Raw genomic sequence first — 21,388 nt, forward strand, 5'->3', positions numbered from 1 at the left:
GAATCATAAAGAGTTTGCTACATATTAATATATTAGGAACTCACCTTGGTGTGTTAATTCACACAGAAATACATAAGTCCCTGATCTACACGTCAGCAAAACATTCAAATACTGAAAACAGTGAATTAATGATGGGCCCTTATACAGGAAAATACTGTACAAGACTTATTGTCAACATGGCCGAGCAGTGAATTTAACAAATCACTGAAATATTTAAGCAGTATTTTGTTTTTAAGTGTAGTGTAGGAGGAGGTCAACGTTCTGAATTCTAGTAAATGACCTGTCCATTTCACTGCACTTACAAACAAGTCATCAGTATTATACATCCATACTCTATAATATCATAAATAAATAGATACCTTAAAACATGTTCATTTACTGGCGTGTGTTACAACATGTTTTGGTTTAAAATCATACTGTGGCTAGGTTAAGAAGAGACGTTCATTTTAGAGTCAATTCCTTATTATTATTATTTTTTTTGCTGGGATAAGAGCAGTGGCGCATGACATTAGAAACCAGTGCCAGCTGTAATATGCTCAGTCTTTAGATGACCTTCATTTGTATTTCCTTTTAAACTCATTAAAATACGACTTGAAATAACTGGAAGTTCCTCTGAGCCCTAAATTACAACACTGAGCATGGTAACCAAATGAACTGCCCATGGTAACCAAATGAACTGCCCAGGCACTGCAAAAGGACAGTATATAAATCACACTGGTGGTTTACCAAATGACAGGATTTGGGGGCAGAGGCACACAACACAGCTGGATCTATAGATTGGGCCACAAAGAACAAGATTCATATATACCGAGAGTCAAGTGCTCTTCTAAAAACAAAAACAAAATATCGACTTAACACATTAAAAAAAAAAAAAAAACAGTACCTTTTACAATATGTGCTGTCGAAAAACTTCTCTCTAAAATCGTCGCAACTGAAATAGATTTCGGAGCACAGTGCTGTTGAACACTAATGAGATTTCTTTACAAGAACTCCACTTCATTAACCCTTTCCTTGAATGCGCCTGCAACGATGGCTGTCAGCCATTTCAACACTATGATTGAAAAAGGCCATTTTAAAGCTGTCTAACCAACATGTGCAATTCTGACACTGAATTATTAGTCCTGGGTAAATGTTTAGTCTTCTGCTTTAACAGGAACCAGACATGTTGCTCAGTTTGTTTACATTACACATTATAGTTTCAGCTGCAGACACACACACTTCCTCCTTTTCTCACTAATGCTTTCTGACTCTGACTCTTACTCAGATGCTACACTAAACAGCGAGCAGCGAGAGGGTAGCAATACAAAACTGTATTTAAACACTTCAGGCTCAGGGAAGCCAAACAAGAAACACACACATACACATACACACATGTTTGCACTCCTATATTTGTGGGGGATTTTCATTGACTCTCACTATGATTTAATTGACTATTTCTAACTCCAGTCAGACAAAACTCCACATAGGGTGAAAGTCGACAACAAACTAAATATTTTGGCACTTTTTTTTTTTTTTTAAGGCATATTTAGTTCTTAAAAAGGTGTCGTCCCCACAACGTCATTTTTTTCAGGGATGCAAATAAGACTCGGATTGCACAGCAGCTTCATCCATTCCAGGTTTTACTATGAGCCTGATTGGCCACAGTGTACAGGTAACAAGCTCAGGTGTGTCTCATTAAACTCCTAGTAAAACCCAGAAACGGATCACACTGCTATCCAACAGGAGTCTTATTTCCAGATTTGCTCTGGTTAGAGGAATGGGTAGCGCTGTAAATGCTCATGTCATAACAGCCCGTCGATGCTCTGCAGCCACACTGATTCAATGACTCCCTTCAGAACAAAGCTGCCTCGGAGCACAAAAGGCCCTCGTGCTCTTAGTGCCAAGCAGCGATTGCCCCGCCAGTTCCAATAATACCGTCATTTCACTAAGGGATGACACTGGGTAGCGATACCATGGCTTCTGTCTTTGTCTATGAGACTCTCTCTGTTCCCAGATCACACCTACATTCTGCAGCTCCCTGCTACCCTGACACTCACATCCCAGCTCCGTACAAAAGGCAGTCACAACGAGTCATTGCTTTCATTGCTTTTCCACAATGCATCAGCAAAGTAAACGCTTAGGGAAAAAAAACAAACACAAACAGATTGTTATGCACTCAATAACCTGAGCTAGTTAGCAAGTTTTATCACAATTGCACAGTATACTGTACGCTGTTCTCTAGATATGTGTAAAAGGGTAAATGGTAAAAGAATGTTTCAATTAGAATAGTTTTTCTACATCTTTAAAATCTGCCATGCTAACATCCTGCCACACTGATATACAGATGTACAGCTTCAATAAAGCTCAATAACGTATGCTGCAGGGTTGTGACACAATTCCTGCTACGCACACCACTGTCCCCTTCACAAAGGACCGGATTTGTGTCACATAGCACTAGCAAGCACACAACCACTTGCAATAATGCGTGTGGCTGTTACTGGGCTAGGCTAGACTGGTAACCCCAAAGCCGAAGTGTCATTATTTTAGGAGATGTTATAGATAAGCAGTTGCTGTTTCTTCAAACGCAACCATGCAAACCCCCCGATTGCCTAAGAATAGTTTCTCAGATGTGCTCAATGATAATATGTGGCCATAAATTGCAATCAGAATATTTAATAGATCTCAGATGTGTGTTCCTGTTTGTTGGCACAAAATAGTGGAATGGACACCTGCTGTCTAAGATCCTGGAAGATTACAAACACAGCCTATCCCACTTAAGCATATATCGTTTAGGTCAGAGTTGTCCAACCACGATCCTGGCGGGCCATTCCACACCAGGTTTAACAGATAACATGACATAATTCACTGCTTCAGGGCCTGGATGGAGGTTTGATTGGTTCAATGAAACCATTTAGAACAGAGTTGGAAGAGGAGTGGAAGGGCCAGCTTTGGAATGCCCTGGTTTATCCCACCTTAGTGTATTCAATTCCAAATGCAAAACCATTCCTAATGCTGCATCATTACATATACCCCGTTTAAATGCAATATTGTCAGTCCCTGTTTTACTGTGTAGCTGTGATACTTTGTATACAGTTAACTGAGCATGTGCATTGCGAACAGCTGTAAACGAGCACGGGCCCAGTGACAGGAACGTGAGCGCTTTCCTTCACTGAAATAACTGCAAGAAAGGAATCTGAAAGAATTTCCATTAAGAGACTTTATTAAAGGACTATGATGTGTTGAAATGAACACCGCATTTGTTAAAGGTACGTTGATGATTATTTCTGTTCGATTACAAGTACAGTATATTGTAAATGAATACAGTTTTCAGAATGAACCTAAGATAATTTAAGCAAGAATGATTTCCATTTAATTCTTCAAAGTAAAAAGGGGTATTTTGGGAATGTGCATCACTGTGCACTGTTTACCAAGTCCTGTACATTTAAATGCAATACTTTATAAGCTGATGATTTGGTGTTTTCTTATTCAAATACTGTCCTGAATTAAGTCTCAAAGAAACAGTAAATACATGGGACTGCAGCGTAATGCATTGTTACCTGTACAGTAATATTTAAGAAGAACTGGGATCGCAGATCACCAACCCACTTAAGTGTGTACTCCATTTACGAGTATATAAATGGTTTATACACTTAAGTGGGTTAGACTGTATTTTAGTGATGTGGAGGTATCAAAATGAACAGCTGAATGCCATGTGAATCACAGCCAGATCTGAATGAAAGCAAATGAGATTCCAGCAAAGGTTGCTTCTGAAAAGACTCATCGTGGATGATTGTGGGCTCTGGTGGACAGCACGATGCGAACACGCTTTGCCACCTCACTTAAAAATAAAAACTGGCCTCAAGCAGTCCTTTCAGAATTAGTCCTAGATGGGATATTACAATGGGAAACAACAGCCAACTACAGAGAACCATACAGAATACACATAACAGCACAGTGTACAGGGTGCTGCATTATGTTATGGTCCACTTAGGTCTCTCTTGGTATTAGCGCTTGTTCTATTGAGATGTGCCTGTGCTGGCCCTGCGGGCACAAAGTGAATAAACTAAACCAAAACATAGATGATGTAACTCATTGCTGGTTTAAACTGTGGTGTCGTTTGAGTTCGGGGATCCAGCCCGTGCCATGCGTGTCTGAGTTGTCCTATCAAATGCTGAATCATTGCCACTAATGACCTTGGTTGGCTGTTTTCCAGCTAAATAAGTCCAAGCAGCATATTCTGCCCACTTTCCATTAACGTTAGCAGCTGTTGCTGATCAACAGACCTCACGAATGAGGATTAGAGTGATTACACCCTGCCTAATATCCTTCTTCATTAATTAAAACCGGTCTCAAGCAATGCAGCTGTGAATCTATAAGCTGCCACCACCTTAGTAGTCAAGTCACTTCCATGACACACTTCAGAAGGGATCTGCTACTTTGTCTCAGTAGGCAAAGAAAAACAAAACCGTCAAAGAGCCTTTTTTTATTTTTTTATTTTTTTTAAATTCCAATTTCATCAGCTGCATTTATTTAGCCAGCTCCTTCATTTTTATCTACATCCTTGAGATTCTGACACAAGCAGTTCAGCTCCTTGGCTGGTTTAATGCATTTAATTTGTGATGAGCTGCGATACGAATGCAAGCGCTGGAGACTGACGTCCACTCTGCTCATTTACACAGCAGCGGTGTGAGCGGCCTCCTCCCCCACTGCCCCACGAGCATGCCCCAAGCCTGCCCTAGAGGGACAGCATGTTAAGGGGTGAGGGAGCAGTTCAGGATGTCTGCGTACGTGCCCCGCGCCAACAGCACAGAATTGCGTGTGGTTTTCCGACCAGGAGCACCATCATGCAAACAAATTCAAGTTCTCGAGCTACTGTTCCAGTGGGAAAAGGGAAACAGCAAACCGTTTCTCCTCTTACTTCTAGAGTCAAGAACAGCTACATATTCTGACAGAGAACAAAGACGTAGGAAAATTCTACTGGTTTGAAAGGATTTTCACGTTTTCTTTAATTACAAATTTGCTTCAAACAAGGCTGTATATTCATGCAAATTCCAGTAGCATGGCTGTTACTCTGTACTAAGAAACCACAGACCATGGAATTTGACTTCTACGTACACCCATACAGGAATGTGCCCCAGCCAGACAAAAGACAAAGTACTTTAATAATTCCATATCAGGCAGCTGGATCTCAACCACTTCAGTCTGATCCCCTTTGAGATATCTGTGAAGAGAACCACCCTTCTCCTTCTGAATGTAAGGACTAAAATAACTTTGAAGTTACACCTGCATGTTTAAGCATACAGCAGAGCAGCTGCTCTGAAAACAAGCTGATCTGGACACAGGGTTACAGTATGCAATCCAATCCAACCATGACCTTATTATAACAGACAATGCAATGCCAAGCCAATCAGAAACTAAATCTAGATCCTTGTTTTATGCATTCTCTTAATTCATCTCAGAGCTCAACGCATACAGGCTGCTTTTACTGTGGGCTTGCATCAGCAGAGATAAATCAAGCCTTCCATATTGAGTGAGTGCCAGAGAGGCAGCCCTCGAAACCAGTGCCATCATCTTTATTGTTTCCCATGCTGTAGCCTGCAGAGCACAGGCAGGCAGTGGCTCTGTATGGCATGCATTGAGCCAGTCCTGCCTGTGTGAGGGAGTGCACTGTGCCAATGAGGCCCAAGTGTGTGGAGGGCTTTGTGATGTGGCTGCCCACACAATAGAGAATTCTGTAGTGCTACAACATGCGGGGCGTCACTTTCAAATTGTCAGCTGCAAAACCATATTCTTTGAAATGGACCATCCCATGATCCCATGAGTTGTTTAATGTACATATGCTATAAAATGAAGACAAGTTTAAAATAATGGCCACAGATCATGACAGCATTATATTATATATATATATATATATATATATATATATATATATATATATATATATATATATATATATAATAAAGTAATAAGGTAATGATTACTATATATATAAGGGATTTTCCCCAATATCGAAGAGAAAGAGAGAAGAGGGGGAACAATTTGTTCTTCGGGTTTTATTCCCGTTGAAAACTTTTCGAAGGTGAGTACCGAAAACAGCTTTACGGACAATTTATTTTTTTGCTTGTTTTTTGTTTAGTTTTTTCGCAAATTTGATGGTTCGTTTCTCTTATGCAACTATAAACAGCTGTGCTTTCTATGAGGGACCTCTCTTGTAACTGCACTTTGTATGCAGGATAAAAACAAATCCAATAACAATAACAATAAACTTTGCATCACTACATAACAATGTCAAATACTGTATTAACAATGTGTAAGTAAACCAAAAGCAAACAGAACAGAGCATTCAATGAATGGAAAGGCTGCTACAAAATGCAATGGTATAGGTATACAAAAAGCATACATAGCACTCACATCACAGGACTCATATTATCTACTCTACTGAGAAATGCTTTACAAGCGATTCTTGCTAGTGTACATATCTCACTTGAGGAGGGAAGGGAGGGGAGGGGAGAGCACTGGGAAAGCGAGCTCATCAAGATCCATTTCCAGCACCGGATTAAGAGCAGTACAATTCACATCCCACTTGCAGTAACCAGCACATCTCCAAGGACCTGTAACAATACAGCACCTTACTAATCATGCAGAGCATGAGCATCGACAGGCACTTAGTGTAGGAGACAAAAAACAACCACAAGTACGTCAGAGCAGGTTCGTGTCTGCTAAATGCAAGATCTTAGACAGTGATGAGCAGTTTTAGAAATATATTCACAAACTTGCTAAACGCAACAAGAAGGTATGTATGTATTGCCCTTTGAGTGATCTGTGGTACATGGAAAGATTGTGGGCAACATTCACTGAACAGTTACTCTGACGAGTAACAATACCTAACAAGCAAGACAGAACAAAAGTGCATAAGAAGGAGCTCTTATATGGGCCTTCAGATTTTAGAAACAAATCATGCAACATCAGACAAAAAAGGCAGTTTCAGTGATTTTAAACTATAAACAAATGTAGAAATATGCTGCAAATGCTTGGGTCGGCCAGGGTGTCCTCAACTCACCGTGCACCAGCGACCCCTGTGGTCTGGCCGGGCGCCTGCGGGCTTGCCTGTAAGCTGCCCAGAGCTGCGTTGTCCTCTGACGCTGTAGCTCTGAGGTGGCTGCATGGCGGGCCTGCAGTGTGTAAAAGAAGAGGTCGGCTGACGGCACACGCTTCGGAGGACAGAGTGTGTTCGTCTGCGCGGGGATGGTAGTGGTGAGCTGAGCCTAAAAATAATTAGCCATTCCAAATTGGGGAGAAAATGATAAAAAAAATCTGGCGACTACTAAATTTAAAAAAAAGAAAATGTAAATGGGTTAAAAGCTTTTTTAATGTATACAGTTATTAGGGAAATAGTGTATATTTATAGCACATGTTTGCTGATGCAGTGTTTAACAAAGGATTATGGTCAGGGACACTGATGTAACAATGCCCTGTATGTGGTTATGACACGTGCAGATACAGCAGACCCCTGCTGGTGGAGTGAGGGACTACGATACAAGCTATATAATTATCCAATCAAGCGGAGGTCACCCTTTTGTTCAATGGAGTTGCTTGGGGACTGCAAAGTCATTGGTTCTCACTCAACCTCTTACACCAAAATATACACTACCAAGTATTTGTACCCTTTCAGTCCTGAATTACTTTTGTCGAACTGAAGAATGCGGAATTAGGTTGTGTAATTAAATAAGGAACTCCTTCGCTGAGCATAAATGAGAAGAGAAAACATTTTTTACATATATTTTGGTAAATCAATATTTATGAACTCTAAACGGTGATAAGAGGAGGGACCTTGAGGTAAGGGTTAATAATTCAGCTGCGCTCTTATAATATCAATTTTATTATTATTATTATTATTATTATTATTATTATTATTATTATTATTATTAGTAGTAGTAGTGGTAGTAATAATAATAGTACTACTACTACTACTACTAATACTATAATAATAATAATAATAATAATAATAATAATAATAATAATAATAATAATAATTTAAAACATGACTCACTATAGTTCAGAAGTGAAGAAAATGCTGATGATGATGCTTACTGTACAGAGGCCCTCAAGATTATTTTTAGCGTTCTATTTATACAAAGAGCGTATTGAAATACAAGGCGGATCCCCTGAGGTGTTATCACCTCCATAAAGAACTTTATTACCACTTCTCTTTTTCATAACACAGAACACTGTAATATCTTTCATCCCCCAGACAATTCAACGGCAGCAGAGCTGACATTTTCCTAAGGAGGCCGCTTGGTTTCTTCCCTGCTTGTTTCCAGGTTAACGACTCGGGTAACTCCACATTGCAGCACATCACGATAATCAAGCGCTGTGTGAGAACAGGGGTGGCTCTACTGCTAGGGACCAATGTTTAGCATCATCCTCTAGAATTAACTCATTTTGCATCTAATAATGAAGCAAATGTGCATATTTCAGGTTTCACACGGTGTGTTTACCTTATTGCAATCAACGGGATGCTGAAATGGTTAATTGCCCTGACATATCTTTTAAAAGGGCACTAGTTCATCTTTGTGTCAGTAAGTGTATAAGAGAATGAAGCAGATGTTTGGGGAAGGGTAAACATCCCCATCTGTGCATGCTATGCTGAGGGAATACAATGCCACTTTAGGAACACTGGCTTGAAACCTGGTTCCAGGTGACTTAGTTTGGGTTGCTGTATCAAATCCCAAGTCTCCCCCGGTGTGCCGTGCAGTGACCTAAAACCTAGTCTGATGAAACCAAGTACCAAGCCACAAAGTGGCATCGTGTTCCCTCAGCTTTACCAGTCAAAATAGCAAAGAGGATTCTGGCTTCTGAAATCCTAATTGTGTGACACAACAAAGCAGTGAGTCACAAGCAGACAATACTGTAATAGTAATCATCATTAAAAAGACAGTTCTCTAAAGTATGTGAGTCAAACTCATTTAAAATGATTCAGCATGAATTATTATGCAACTATTTCAATACCACCCCAAAAAAAAAAATTAAAAAAAAAGACTTTTCAAATCAGCCTGATACACTGACAGCATTAAAAACAGGATCAATAAGTAAAATGCCAACAGAGCAGTCAGGTTCTTTGAACTGGGAGCGGCACGACAACCCTATATGAAAAGCACACTTCTGTGCCATCTCCACATGCACATGCAGCGCGCATTAAATTGTTTCCCAAACAGGCCTACATAATACGCTAATAAACTTTAAGGCTTTTATGTAACCTTTTTGGCTAAAAGAGACATACTGATCGGCAGGGAGCTGGTAAAGGCTGGAGCTATACGACAAATTAAATACCACTATGAAAAAGCAGGCTTAACCCTTGAGGTCCCGCTGTACCTATGTTAGCATGCGCCTTCGGAAATCACGCTGGAATCTCACGGGACTCCTAGGTCCCAGTCTGAGGTCGGGTAGAAATATATGTAATAAATATTTTTGTCCTGTTCTCATGTATCGACTCGATTAGTGGTTCCTTCTTCACCTCTGCAAATATAATTCCGGTCTGAAAGAGTTAATAGCTCCACTGAGACAGCGCTGACAGGCTGCAAGTTGACTGTACTTGCATCTCCCTGAGACTACAGATTGTACTTTGCATCTACCTGAGACTACAGATTGTACTTTGCATCTACCTGAGACTACAGATTGTACTTTGCATCTACCTGAGACTACAGATTGTACTTTGCATCTACCTGAGACTACAGATTGTACTTTGCATCTACCTGAGACTATAGATTGTACTTTGCATCTCCCTGAGACTACAGATTGTACTTTGCATCTACCTGAGACTACAGATTGTACTTTGCATCTACCTGAGACTACAGATTGTACTTTGCATCTACCTGAGACTACAGATTGTACTTTGCATCTACCTGAGACTACAGATTGTACTTTGCATCTACCTGAGACTACAGATTGTACTTTGCATCTACCTGAGACTACAGATTGTACTTTGCATCTACCTGAGACTACAGATTGTTCTTTGTTACACTTCAGTTCTAAGACTGTAATGGGTCCGGATGGTCCTATTAATTGCCTCTGCATTTAAAATGACAGTTTTCCTCTCAAAGAAACGCTAGGCGTATTGATCCTGGTAAAGTGCCCAAGATGTATTTTATAATTGTGGGTTTATGTTCATTCAGACCAGTTGTTTTGTGTATCTGTTTATTTGTTTGTTTAGTTTGAACTGCATTGCTAGCCAGGCCTGCGGAGGCTACAGAAAACAGAAGGGCTGGTTAAAGCTTATCTGTGCTAAATAATTTATCAATGGAATACAAATCACAGCTAAAAGGAGCAGATCTCAAATGTAATAAATAAATCATGCAGGCAGAGCGAGAGAGAGAAAGACTGTTAGATGGGTCAGTGCATGACACTCACCCTTGACCCAAACGATCACTCGTTTCAAATCTTGCAAGGTTTTACACTATTCTCCAGTGCTGTGGGGCTCAAATCCAGGACTAGAATCTGTAATGAATTAGCATCTCAGCTCATTGAATTGAATGGCAAAGCAAGCCAACTGCAAACACTACAGTTCAAAGATGAGCATCTTCCCATTCAACAGGACAGCAAGCTGTGCAGTGTAGAGGTACGTGCAGGTCTCATGCTTATGTCAGTATAATTAACTCATCAGCCGCGAGGAGGGCATCCACTGCACATCCACTGACAACAACAACAACAACAATGACTTCGTAGTATTCTAGTGCTCGCGATCACGTTATCCAAAGACAGGCGCTCCTCCCAGCAAAGTTACATATTATTTAGTCAATGCTTTTTTGATGTTTAAAATCCAATTTGATGTGCATGAAGAATAGTAAAGATACTACAGTCTGCATCAGTTCTTTGAATATAACAAAACCCAACTCTGAAAAAGCAACCTTTAAACAGCTCAGAGGGACCAATGTGTGAGTCCTGTCTTAAACAGTAGTTTTCCACGTCATTCTATAATAAAGTAACAGGTGGTTCCACAATGATTTCTCTGGAAGATTTCTCTTGTGCTGTTATATACTGCACAATAGTGGGTTCTAGATTCCAGCAGAGTTGCAATGTGAAACCCAAAGGGAATTTAAATAGAATCGCAAAGGATTCTAGAACTCTATGCATCTTATTTTGACCGGTATATATATAAAGTTGCTTCTCCCCACACTGTTGTTTCAGCTTCTGAAGGATAAATGACCTTCAATTGACGAACTGAGTGCTTTCACACACACACACACACACACACACACACACACACACAACAGAACGCAAAGTATTCCACGATTAATAATATTCACTTCCAATTACCGTCTCAGTTCTTATACAGAATATAACGTGCACAATATTCATCCAACGTAAACCGGGCTGTAGGGAAATAAGGGTTACTGGCAATCGGAGTCATTACCTCTAGTTATGACAGAATGTGGCTTCGTGTACGGTAATCCACTAGTTCAGTTTACAAAAACAACCATTTAAATTACATAAAGTATTGCATTATGCGTGATTTGTAGACAGCACTCTTCTGATACCTTAACGTTATTCGTGTTCTCAGCGGTCACTTACTGGTGCACAGAGTTAGACATCATTTTTAAAAACACTCGCTGGCTGACATCTGCTACCATCAACATCCTTCCTTCACCTATTTCACAGGTCTCTGCTACCATGGCCTAACGCAAAGACAATCCGAACACACCCGAGCGCCTCCGATACGCAATTTCAGCATCTCTGTACCGGATGTAACGCAGGCAATCCGAACACACCCGAGCGCCTCCGAGGCTGCAGTAGAAATCCGACCCCCCCCCCCCCCCCCCCCTCGTCCCCTTTTTTTTTTTTTTTTTTCCTTCTAGCCGAGCGTAAAGGCTACCATTTGCTAACACGTTTCATGACGACCCGCGACAGGTAGTGGTTTTGGCGGACTTTAGGTGTCTAACCGGTTCTGGACTGTGGTCGTGGCGTGACGGTGTGTGGTTTTACCAAGGAAATGTGAACGAAAACTTTTTTGAGCACAAAAAATTGTATAGGGCAATATATATATATATATATATATATATCTATATTATAATATATATATATATATATATATTATATATCTCTCTCAGAGAGAGAGAGAGAGAGAGAGAGAGAGAGAGAGAGTAAAAAAAAGATTTTGCATAATATTACTGCTACCAAAAGCTACAAGAGATTTTTTTAAACCAACAAGCCAATGCATTTATCTTGATTGTCTGTAATGTATATGCATGTCTCGACAACACGGTCACAATCAACCCATGAAAAATATATAAACGCCCTTTCGCTTTTACATTGTTTGCTTTTTTGTAGTTGTTGCTTGTGCTTAGCAAACCGATAATTACTAAGTAATGTATGGTCAAGACTGCCACAGCAAATAATAATAATAATAATAATAATAATAATAATAATAATAATAATAATTATTATTATTATTATTATTATTATTATTATTATTACAAACTTGCATTTAGTAAGTCTAGAATTTTAGTTTGCAATTTGCAATAACGTTATAAATAAAATTTATTAATATAATACAAATTGGAAAAAAAAAAAAACACAATGAAAATGGCCGAATGTAGGGAAAGGGTTTCCAAGCAACGGTTCATTTATCAATTCTATAAATCCTATTACAGCAGCAATACCTTTTTTAATTGATGCAGATCACCAGCTAAATTCGTGACAAAATAATTGGGCAAAGGGGAGGAAAACTCTCTCTGAAATCCTTTTAAAAGAGTTTTTCTAAATGGCGTGGAGCCCTGCCTCCTTTAAACCCATCTTACACACAGCCCTTTAATAAATGCCAGCGCGCTAACCCTGCCACCTGTGCCAGGCGATCAAACACTAGAAAAAAAAATCCAAAGAAATGGAAAGAGCCGAATGACAAAAGCAAGGCATCACACCTAATTAGCAGGGCTGTCTTTTAATGGATCACTCTGGGGCTACATAGGCACTGTTCACGTTATACATATGGAATACAGTCCAACGCAAAAATACACGTATAACGATATTTATTTTATATTCATATATATATATATATATATATATATATATATATATATATATATATATATATATATATATATATATATATATATTTTCATATAGCACCTCAGTCTCATGGAGTCGAGCACTTGCTCGTGTGCGAGATTGGTACTGACGATTGAGCCGGCTAAACGCAGCCCAAGACAGAAGGGTTTGTCTTTAGCTACAAAAGAGTCGGACCCTTTCTAGTGTTAAGGAACATAGGCATACCGCATGTATCCGTACTTGGTAGGTTAGATCCTATCCTACCCTCACACTCAGGAGGTGGGGAGGAGGGGGAGGGATGAGGAGGAAAAAAAAAAAAAAATCACAGCCAATATATTATCAAGAGCCGAATAGTGGAGCTAAACCCGATGCACTTACTTCATCTGCTTTACGATGGTGCTTTTCCCGGATTCGCCAGCCCCTGTCGGGATAAAACACACAAATACAACGCTGTGAGTGTTTTCATTGTAAGGAGATGAAGGAGATTAGAGGCAAAGGCTCACTGTGCTAATGCACGCCGGGACTGCGCTCTCCCGTGCTGACACAGGGGCTGAGATTTTATGATCATTTCTTTCACATTGAACAAGAGGTTGTTGCTTTATGCATTTTATTATTAAATAATTAAACAAATAATAATAATAATAATAATAATAATAATAATAATAATAATAATAATAATAATAATAATAATAATAATAATAAAAGCCTTACCAAGCAGGAGCAATTTCACATCTTTTGCAGCGCTGACTCCGTCTTCTTTGAGATTTTTTTCGATGGCCTTGCTCCTTTCCATGGCAGCTCGTTCCTCTGCGCTAAGTGTACATCCCATGGTTATCAAAACCTCGGCTCACTCTCCAAATACACAAGATATGAAAACCAGCAAGATCCTTTCCTCTCTCTCTCTCTCTCTCTCTCTCTCTCTCTCTCTCTCTCTCTCTCTCTCTCTCTCTCTCTCGCAAGCTCTGTTCCTTTCTTTCTTTCTTGCTTGCTTCTTTCGTCTTTCGCGTTCTTCTTCTCTAATGCATCAAAAACTGACTCGGCTGCTGTTGGCACAGAGCTGGGGTGGACTGGGCTGGGCGAGCTCTCCGGGGAAGGTTTGCTTAAGCGTTCGGGCTGGGGGTGTCTAATGGGCGGCGGCGGCGGCTGCGAGCGATCGCATCGTTCGTCTGATCACAATGGAGAGGAGAGGGAGAGTGCGCCAGGATCTGCACTCGCTGACGTCTGAGCTGAGCGAGAGAGCATGCTCCAATCAGCGCTCTTGGTACTATGGTTAGCTGCACACAATTTATATACAGACAGATGACTTTTGCAGTAGGCTCACCGTTATTCGGAATTGTGTAATCATCGCCTATTTCTATGCTTTAAATAATAATATTAATAAAAATAATAATAATAATAATACACGCGTACACCGTTTCAAAGTTGCACACATTAGCAATAAGTAGTACACTGTGCCACCTAAAGCCGAGATACGGTGCTACATGGGGACCCCACAGCCGAGGCATATTCTCTCGTAAGGTGTGGCTGTGCTAGCTTCACAAGGTGTGCGCAAGTTTACAGCAATGACACATGCAGTGCAAACTCGGGTTAAATACACATTAAACCCGAAAAAAAAAATGTGTACATTTCTTGCACGTTCCTAAAGGACGAACCACTGAACTGGAGTTTCTTCTTGCAAAGATTTAACACAAACAGAAATGTAACTGTTGCCTTTAAAACGATCTTAAAATAACTCCCGAGTCAAAGTTCTGTCAAAAAAAAAAAAAAAAAAAAAAAAAAAATCCAATATTTTATTAATCAAATAATTAAATATTTTACTAATTCAGTCTTTGAAGCTCCATTAACTCAGCAATAGAGTTTTCCAATATATCGACTTGGTATAAATTCTAGGAGAACATATTATTACTGCACGCGCCCTGTTTAGATCTAGTGACGCTTATTCAAGTTTTCCATAGTAAAGTGTAATACAGTACAATGAATGCATGTCAAAGTAGAGGAACACAGTGTAAAGAATAGGGATGCACCAATACATCCACAAACACACCAACAACACAACCACAACACATCCACCAATACATCCACAAACACACCCACAAAGACATCCACAACACATCCACAAACACATCTACAAACACACCCACAAAGACATCCACAAACACACCACAAACACCACAAACACACCCACAAAGACATCCACAAACACACCCACAAACACATCCACAAACACACCCACAAAGACATCCACAAACACATCCACAAACACACCCACAAAGACATCCACAACACATCCACCAACACATCCACAAACACATCCACAAACACATCCACAAACACATCCACAAACACACCCACAAAGACATCCACAACACATCCACAAACACATCCACAAACACACCCACAAAGACATCCACAACACATCCACAAACACATCCACAAACACACCCACAAAGACATCCACAACACATCCACAAACACATCCACAAACACACCCACAAAGACATCCACAAACACATCCACAAACACACCCACAAACACATCCACAAACACATCCACAAACACATCCACAAACACATCCACAAACACATCCACAAACACATCCACAAACACATCCACAAACACATCCACAAACACATCCACAAACACATCCACAAACACATCCACAAACACATCCACAAACACATCCACAAACACATCCACAAACACATCCACAAACACATCCACAAACACATCCACAAACACATCCACAAACACATCCACAAACACATCCACAAACACATCCACAAACACATCCACAAACACATCCACAAACACATCCACAACACATCCACAAACACAGCCACAAACACATCACATCCACAAACACATCCACAAACACATGCACAAACACATCCACAAACACAGCCACAACACATCCACAAACACATCCACAAACACAGCCACAAACACATGCACAACACAGCACAAAGACATCCACAAACACATCCACAAACACATCCACAACACATCTACAACACATCCACAAACACAGCCACAAACACATGCACAACACATCCACAAACACATGCACAGCACATCCATAAGCACATCCACAACACATCCACAACACATCCACAACACATCCATAAGCACATCCACAACACATCCACAACACATCCATAAGCACATCCACAACACATCCACAACACATCCACAACACAAGACTCCTATTTCCTCTTCTATGCGTTCAGTATATGCACTGCACATTCAAGGCATGCTAAATATATATTGCATGTCATGTTGGAGTTTGTTCCCTGCTTATAAAACAGTGTTTCATAAAACATCATGTTTATTTTTAAGAGCTTACAACAAACGCAAAAGTTATTGTAGCTGAAACACTGTTAGATGATTGAATACTGAGTTTAAAGCCAGCGCACACTACCATTATATGGAAACCAAGCAGATTTTACATTTGATCATCTGTCCATTTAGTAGGTTATAATGCATCCAATCCTATCCACAGTGTATAACAACAAAAGCTGATTTTTTTTTAAATTTAATCTCTGTCCTTTTAGTTAAGTCGGCAAAGTAATCTAACCACCTGAAAACCTACCAAACTCACAACCTGCCTGGTAACCCTTGTAAAAATATATGGAAAGCCAGCTTCGCTAGAGTAAATGTATAGGATAACCATGGGAACAGCATTGGGGAAAACTGCAAAATGACTGTGATAAACTCGTACAAGGGGTCTACAACAAGTAGTCTTCTACAATGAGAAACTGTACATGATCCTCACTGTCACCCTTTAGCAAGTGTGGGGGGCTGCACTATAGGACCAGCTCTAGATTTTGCTTGTTAACTCCAGCACCTTCTGAAGCATTTGCTCATGCACTTAATCTGCCCAAAACAATCAGACACAGTTGATCACATTTCCACCCTCATTTAACATCAGATACAATGATATAGTGGATCCCTTCCTAGATATTTGTGAAGACTGTCCTGTGAGTGAGGGTCTGCTTTATATAGAACAATGTTAGCCACTCCAGCATTAGGCAGTAAGTTTCTGCTGGTGTTACTATACAAAGTCATTTTGCTTGCATATAAAGTAGTTAATTTGCATATACATAATTTTCATATCATTTTCATATAACTCATTTTGCGAAGTCAAACTTGGCAATGCCTCTGTTTGTTACTGTCACTGAAATGTGATATCAGTACTCAGTTCTCATGTACCTGTTCAGACACATTATTTGGCCCAGTAGGCTTTGCAGTTGTTATTATCACTACACAATTGAATTTGTCACTCATCAGTACGATTTGCAGCTGTTAAGATCTTTTCTGGTATCCAAATCAATCTGTCTCTATTGCTGCCTCACTCCACACAGACCAGTGCTCCCTCTTCAGAAGATCAATCAATCATATTGTAATGGAAACACACACACACACAGACAGATGTACACAGGCACATGCACAAGCACACACGCACACGCACAAGCACACAAACACACACACACACACACACACACACACACACACACACACACACACCATGGTTTAATGGTTATTAAAGCTATACTTGCAGGAGTGTGGAAGGGGGTGGCCTTAATAAAGTTACCACTCATTCAGCAAAGTGGTGGTTCAGGCAGGGAACTCACTTTTAACCTCAGGTAGGTGGTAGGAATAACATCAAAATACTTTTTTGCTAGTTATACAGTAAACACAAAGATAGCAGCATGCATTTTAATGGCATTTCATTACTTGAATCTTCTATTTAATAAAAAAAAAAAAAAGAAAATGTTGATGCCCTTAGATAGGGTACCCAAGTGCGCCTAACTGAGCAGAAAATGATCATGTTAGATACGGCTCTGTAAGATAGCATACAGCATCTAAATATACCACTGGCATTCTCCTCCATGGGCCCTGATTCTCTGACAGCATGGCACGTCCTCTTCAGGGAAATGATCATCCAATCCTCTTTCTAGCTCCAGCAGAGTGCTGGGGAAAGGGGGGGGGGGGGGGGGGGGGGCATATGCATCCTAATTAATCTCAACGGCTGGAATTATCATAAGGACTGACATGGAATGTAATTGTAATTATCCTTGAAGTGATTTGCTGCAGGATTTAACAGATTTTGTATTTTGATTGCATTGTTTGAATTATGGTCTGTTGTATTTTTGCTGCTAATCCAGGAACTGAACCGTGGGGGAGGGATGTTATTTATTTTAAATCCGAGTTGTGAATGAAGGAGCATGCTGCTTATCACAATCCCTCGACAGCGCTGCGCTCGACCGCAGCCTCCCTCGTACCAAAACAGGGAACACGTTCCAAACATACATGTCGTCAGACTTCCTGTTCACTGAAAATCAAAGCTGCCAAACTGAGACTCAAGCTGGGGTTGTGTTGAGTAAAAAACACCTGGAATTCACTTTCCAAATAGCGCACTGATAGCTGCATCGTTTATACAACTAGTGTATAAAATAACTGAAAGTATTGTCTGCTCTGTGCCAGCCTGACAAACCTCACTGCAACTCAATTTTACAGACAGATCTCACCTCATTAACAGGTTTCAAAACTTGCCACTGCAGGTCAGAGGAGGTCTGATGCTTAAATGTAACTCGAACTGGAATCATATCGAGTCACAGGCTATTTCTGTTTATTAACTGTAGCTTACTAACTGTTCTTTTTTTTTGTTACACATGTATAAACAGTTAAACAGTATTGCCTGTAAAAATGCCTTTAACCTAATTTAATTTAAATTTGAAAATGCTAAAAAGGTTCCAGATCTGGGATCCAGTGTAATTCAACACAAACGAACCCCTGCTTGAAGTTACTCTGAGAAAGATATGATCACTATCTGTGAAGATCAACATAACTTTGATCAGAAATAGAATATATGACAAGCACACAGACAGATATCAACATAGCTCTGACAAGCAGGTCACAGCATGTTGCAAGCGTGCTATTTATTATATCATTGAATATATGCTGTAGTAATATTAATACTACAATCAGGCAGATTACCCTTTCTAAATGCTATAGCTTCCTAATGCATCTCTGCTCTCTGCTCTTGATTACTTGATGTGTGAACACTGAGGTCCATCAATGGACAATGTCCTTGTAAAATATCCACTGGTAGTGTGATGATCAAACAATCAAATACATTATCTGCACTTGCCTCATTTAATGCACCTACAGAATAAAAAACTGTGGTTAAAAAGACAACCTGTGTTAAAACGTCATGCCTTGATAATGAGGTATTTAAGGTTCCACTGGCAGCACAGTAGACCAGCTGTGCCCAAGATCTGCTGGCTCTGGTACACACCTCTGAATGTATAGCTACTACAGCGCATGTTTACGCAGGTTTAGAGATTGGAAGTTTCACGCCTGAAGTGAGATTGATGCATGCAACAGCAATTTGGAGCTGCAGTGCCACACATTCATTAAAAATGCACACTGCTGCTTACTGCATGCTAAGGTGGAATAATTGGAGCCCATTCCCAGTGCATTATTTCACCAGGGACTCACGCTCATGCTTTCTGGGGGCCACCTGGCACCTTTCCAAACAACACGCCGGCTGGCAGAGTGCTTTTTCTGAGTGTTTTCTGTATATTATGTTTTACTTTTAAAGACACACACACACACACACATAAAGCAGTATCATCGCACTGATTGTAATGCACTTTTTAAAGCTTTTTTTAATCTCGCAGGCTAAACTGGTTTGCAGTCTATTTTGTACAGCATATACAAAAAAAAAAAAAAATACAAACTCATGCATTTAGGTAATAATAAGTCACCACTGAGGCTAAACACTTAATTACAAGTAGAGTTCAGAAGCAAACAACAGCGGAAATCCTAGAGAGTCAAACCCATCTAAAAACCCTACAGTCTATAATCCCGTAAAAAACTCACAAAATCTGAGGTGATTGATAAATCCTTTCAAATTGCTTTAAATATTATGGCCGCTCTCAGAATAATCCCCATCCATGTAGCGCCAAAAAAACAAAGGAGTTTACCTGCCTAATGCATTGCATCAGCCTTGGCACAGAGAGAACAGGGCAGTATTCGACTGTCTGAGTCAGTGCAGTTTAGAAATACATTTTTAAAGAGATTCAATAGGTGCCGGTTGCACTGAAATATCATCTGCACAAGTTCAGAATAAAACCCATCGAGATGGCAAGCTTGTCTTTGCACTTTGGCTGCCAGATTATGGACCCTACTTTATACTGCGCTGTTATGATGAGCCGTGGCTTCTTTATTGTCACACAGTGACAGACGGAAATCTGAATTGGACAAGAATCCAGACCTATATTCAATACAATTAGACAAATCCACTTTGTGTCACTTGCAGTACAGTTACTGCATGCCTCTATGTTTCTTGTGCTGAAGAACACTAGTTCTTTATTTATTTTTCATTATCTATATCTATCTATCTATCTATCTATCTATCTATCTATATATCTATATATATATATATATATATATATATATATATATATATATATATATGTGTGTGTATATGTGTGTGTATATATATGTGTATGTGTGTATATATATATATATATATATATATATATATATATTATATAAATATAAATTTTCGTATTTCCTAGTTCTAGTTCCTGGTACTCCAGCAAAGATCAAAGGATCAGATTTTTTCTTCCTGGTACTTCCTTAGCTGTGGTCCAATCGTCTAGTTTCTTTTCGGGCATGTGATCTACCGTACAGGAAACCGTCAGGTACCAGGAAGTCATGATTTAGGCTCTACGGTACACCGTGAGTTGGATATTTTGCTTATCCTGGTTATGCAAAATCTTCCTACTTTTAACATTGAAGAGCTCCAAAAAAAAGCACACACACACACACACACTTAATTCCCTTCACTGCTCTCTAAACCCCACTGAAATACACACTGGACACACTTATTACACTAAGAGCTGAGTTTTTCAATAATGTATTGCTATGAGAAAGGAAAGCCCATCAATGAAATGGTTATGTGGTCTGTCTCATGAATAAAATAAGAGTTCAGAGTTTGGCAGCTAGTCTATGCATTTTAGTTATGTGCATATTACACTGGCTTAATGATTACAATGATAAATACAGAGTATAAAATGCCGAGAACAGAGGGAGCAAACTCATTGGCTAACAATTATAATTTTGTCTGTTAGCTAGTGAGTTAAGCAGTTATTATTGCATGGACTGTGTTTTTATGTTGCTAGTGAGGCAGTTATTATTGCATGGACTGTGTTTTTATGTTGCTAGTGAGGCAGTTATTATTGCATGGACTGTGTTTTTATGTTGCTAGTGAGGCAGTTATTATTGCATGGACTGTGTTTTTATGTTGCTAGTGAGGCAGTTATTATTGCATGGACTGTGTTTTTATGTTGCTAGTGAG

General features: G+C 39.7%; 1 protein-coding gene across 3 annotated transcripts in view; it reads right to left on the minus strand.

Moving 5' to 3' along the window:
- The window catches only part of LOC121296217 (guanine nucleotide-binding protein G(o) subunit alpha), a 67,960-nt gene extending 53,769 nt beyond the window's left edge, over positions 1-14,191 (minus strand). Inside the window, exons 1-2 of one of the 3 annotated variants that reach the window (XM_041221529.1) lie at positions 13,732-14,191; positions 13,399-13,441 (exon numbers count right to left, since the gene is read on the minus strand). In XM_041221529.1, coding sequence (XP_041077463.1) covers positions 13,399-13,441; positions 13,732-13,849 — 161 coding nt within the window. In that variant the 5' untranslated portion in view covers positions 13,850-14,191. The remainder of the gene's footprint in view (positions 1-13,398; positions 13,442-13,731) is intronic. The other 2 variants (XM_041221527.1, XM_041221528.1) reach the window with 2 other exon arrangements.
- Positions 14,192-21,388: the final 7,197 nt, after the last annotated feature.

The sequence above is a fragment of the Polyodon spathula genome, chromosome 21 (assembly GCF_017654505.1).
Source record: "Polyodon spathula isolate WHYD16114869_AA chromosome 21, ASM1765450v1, whole genome shotgun sequence".
Taxonomy (NCBI): Eukaryota; Metazoa; Chordata; class Actinopteri; order Acipenseriformes; family Polyodontidae; genus Polyodon; species Polyodon spathula.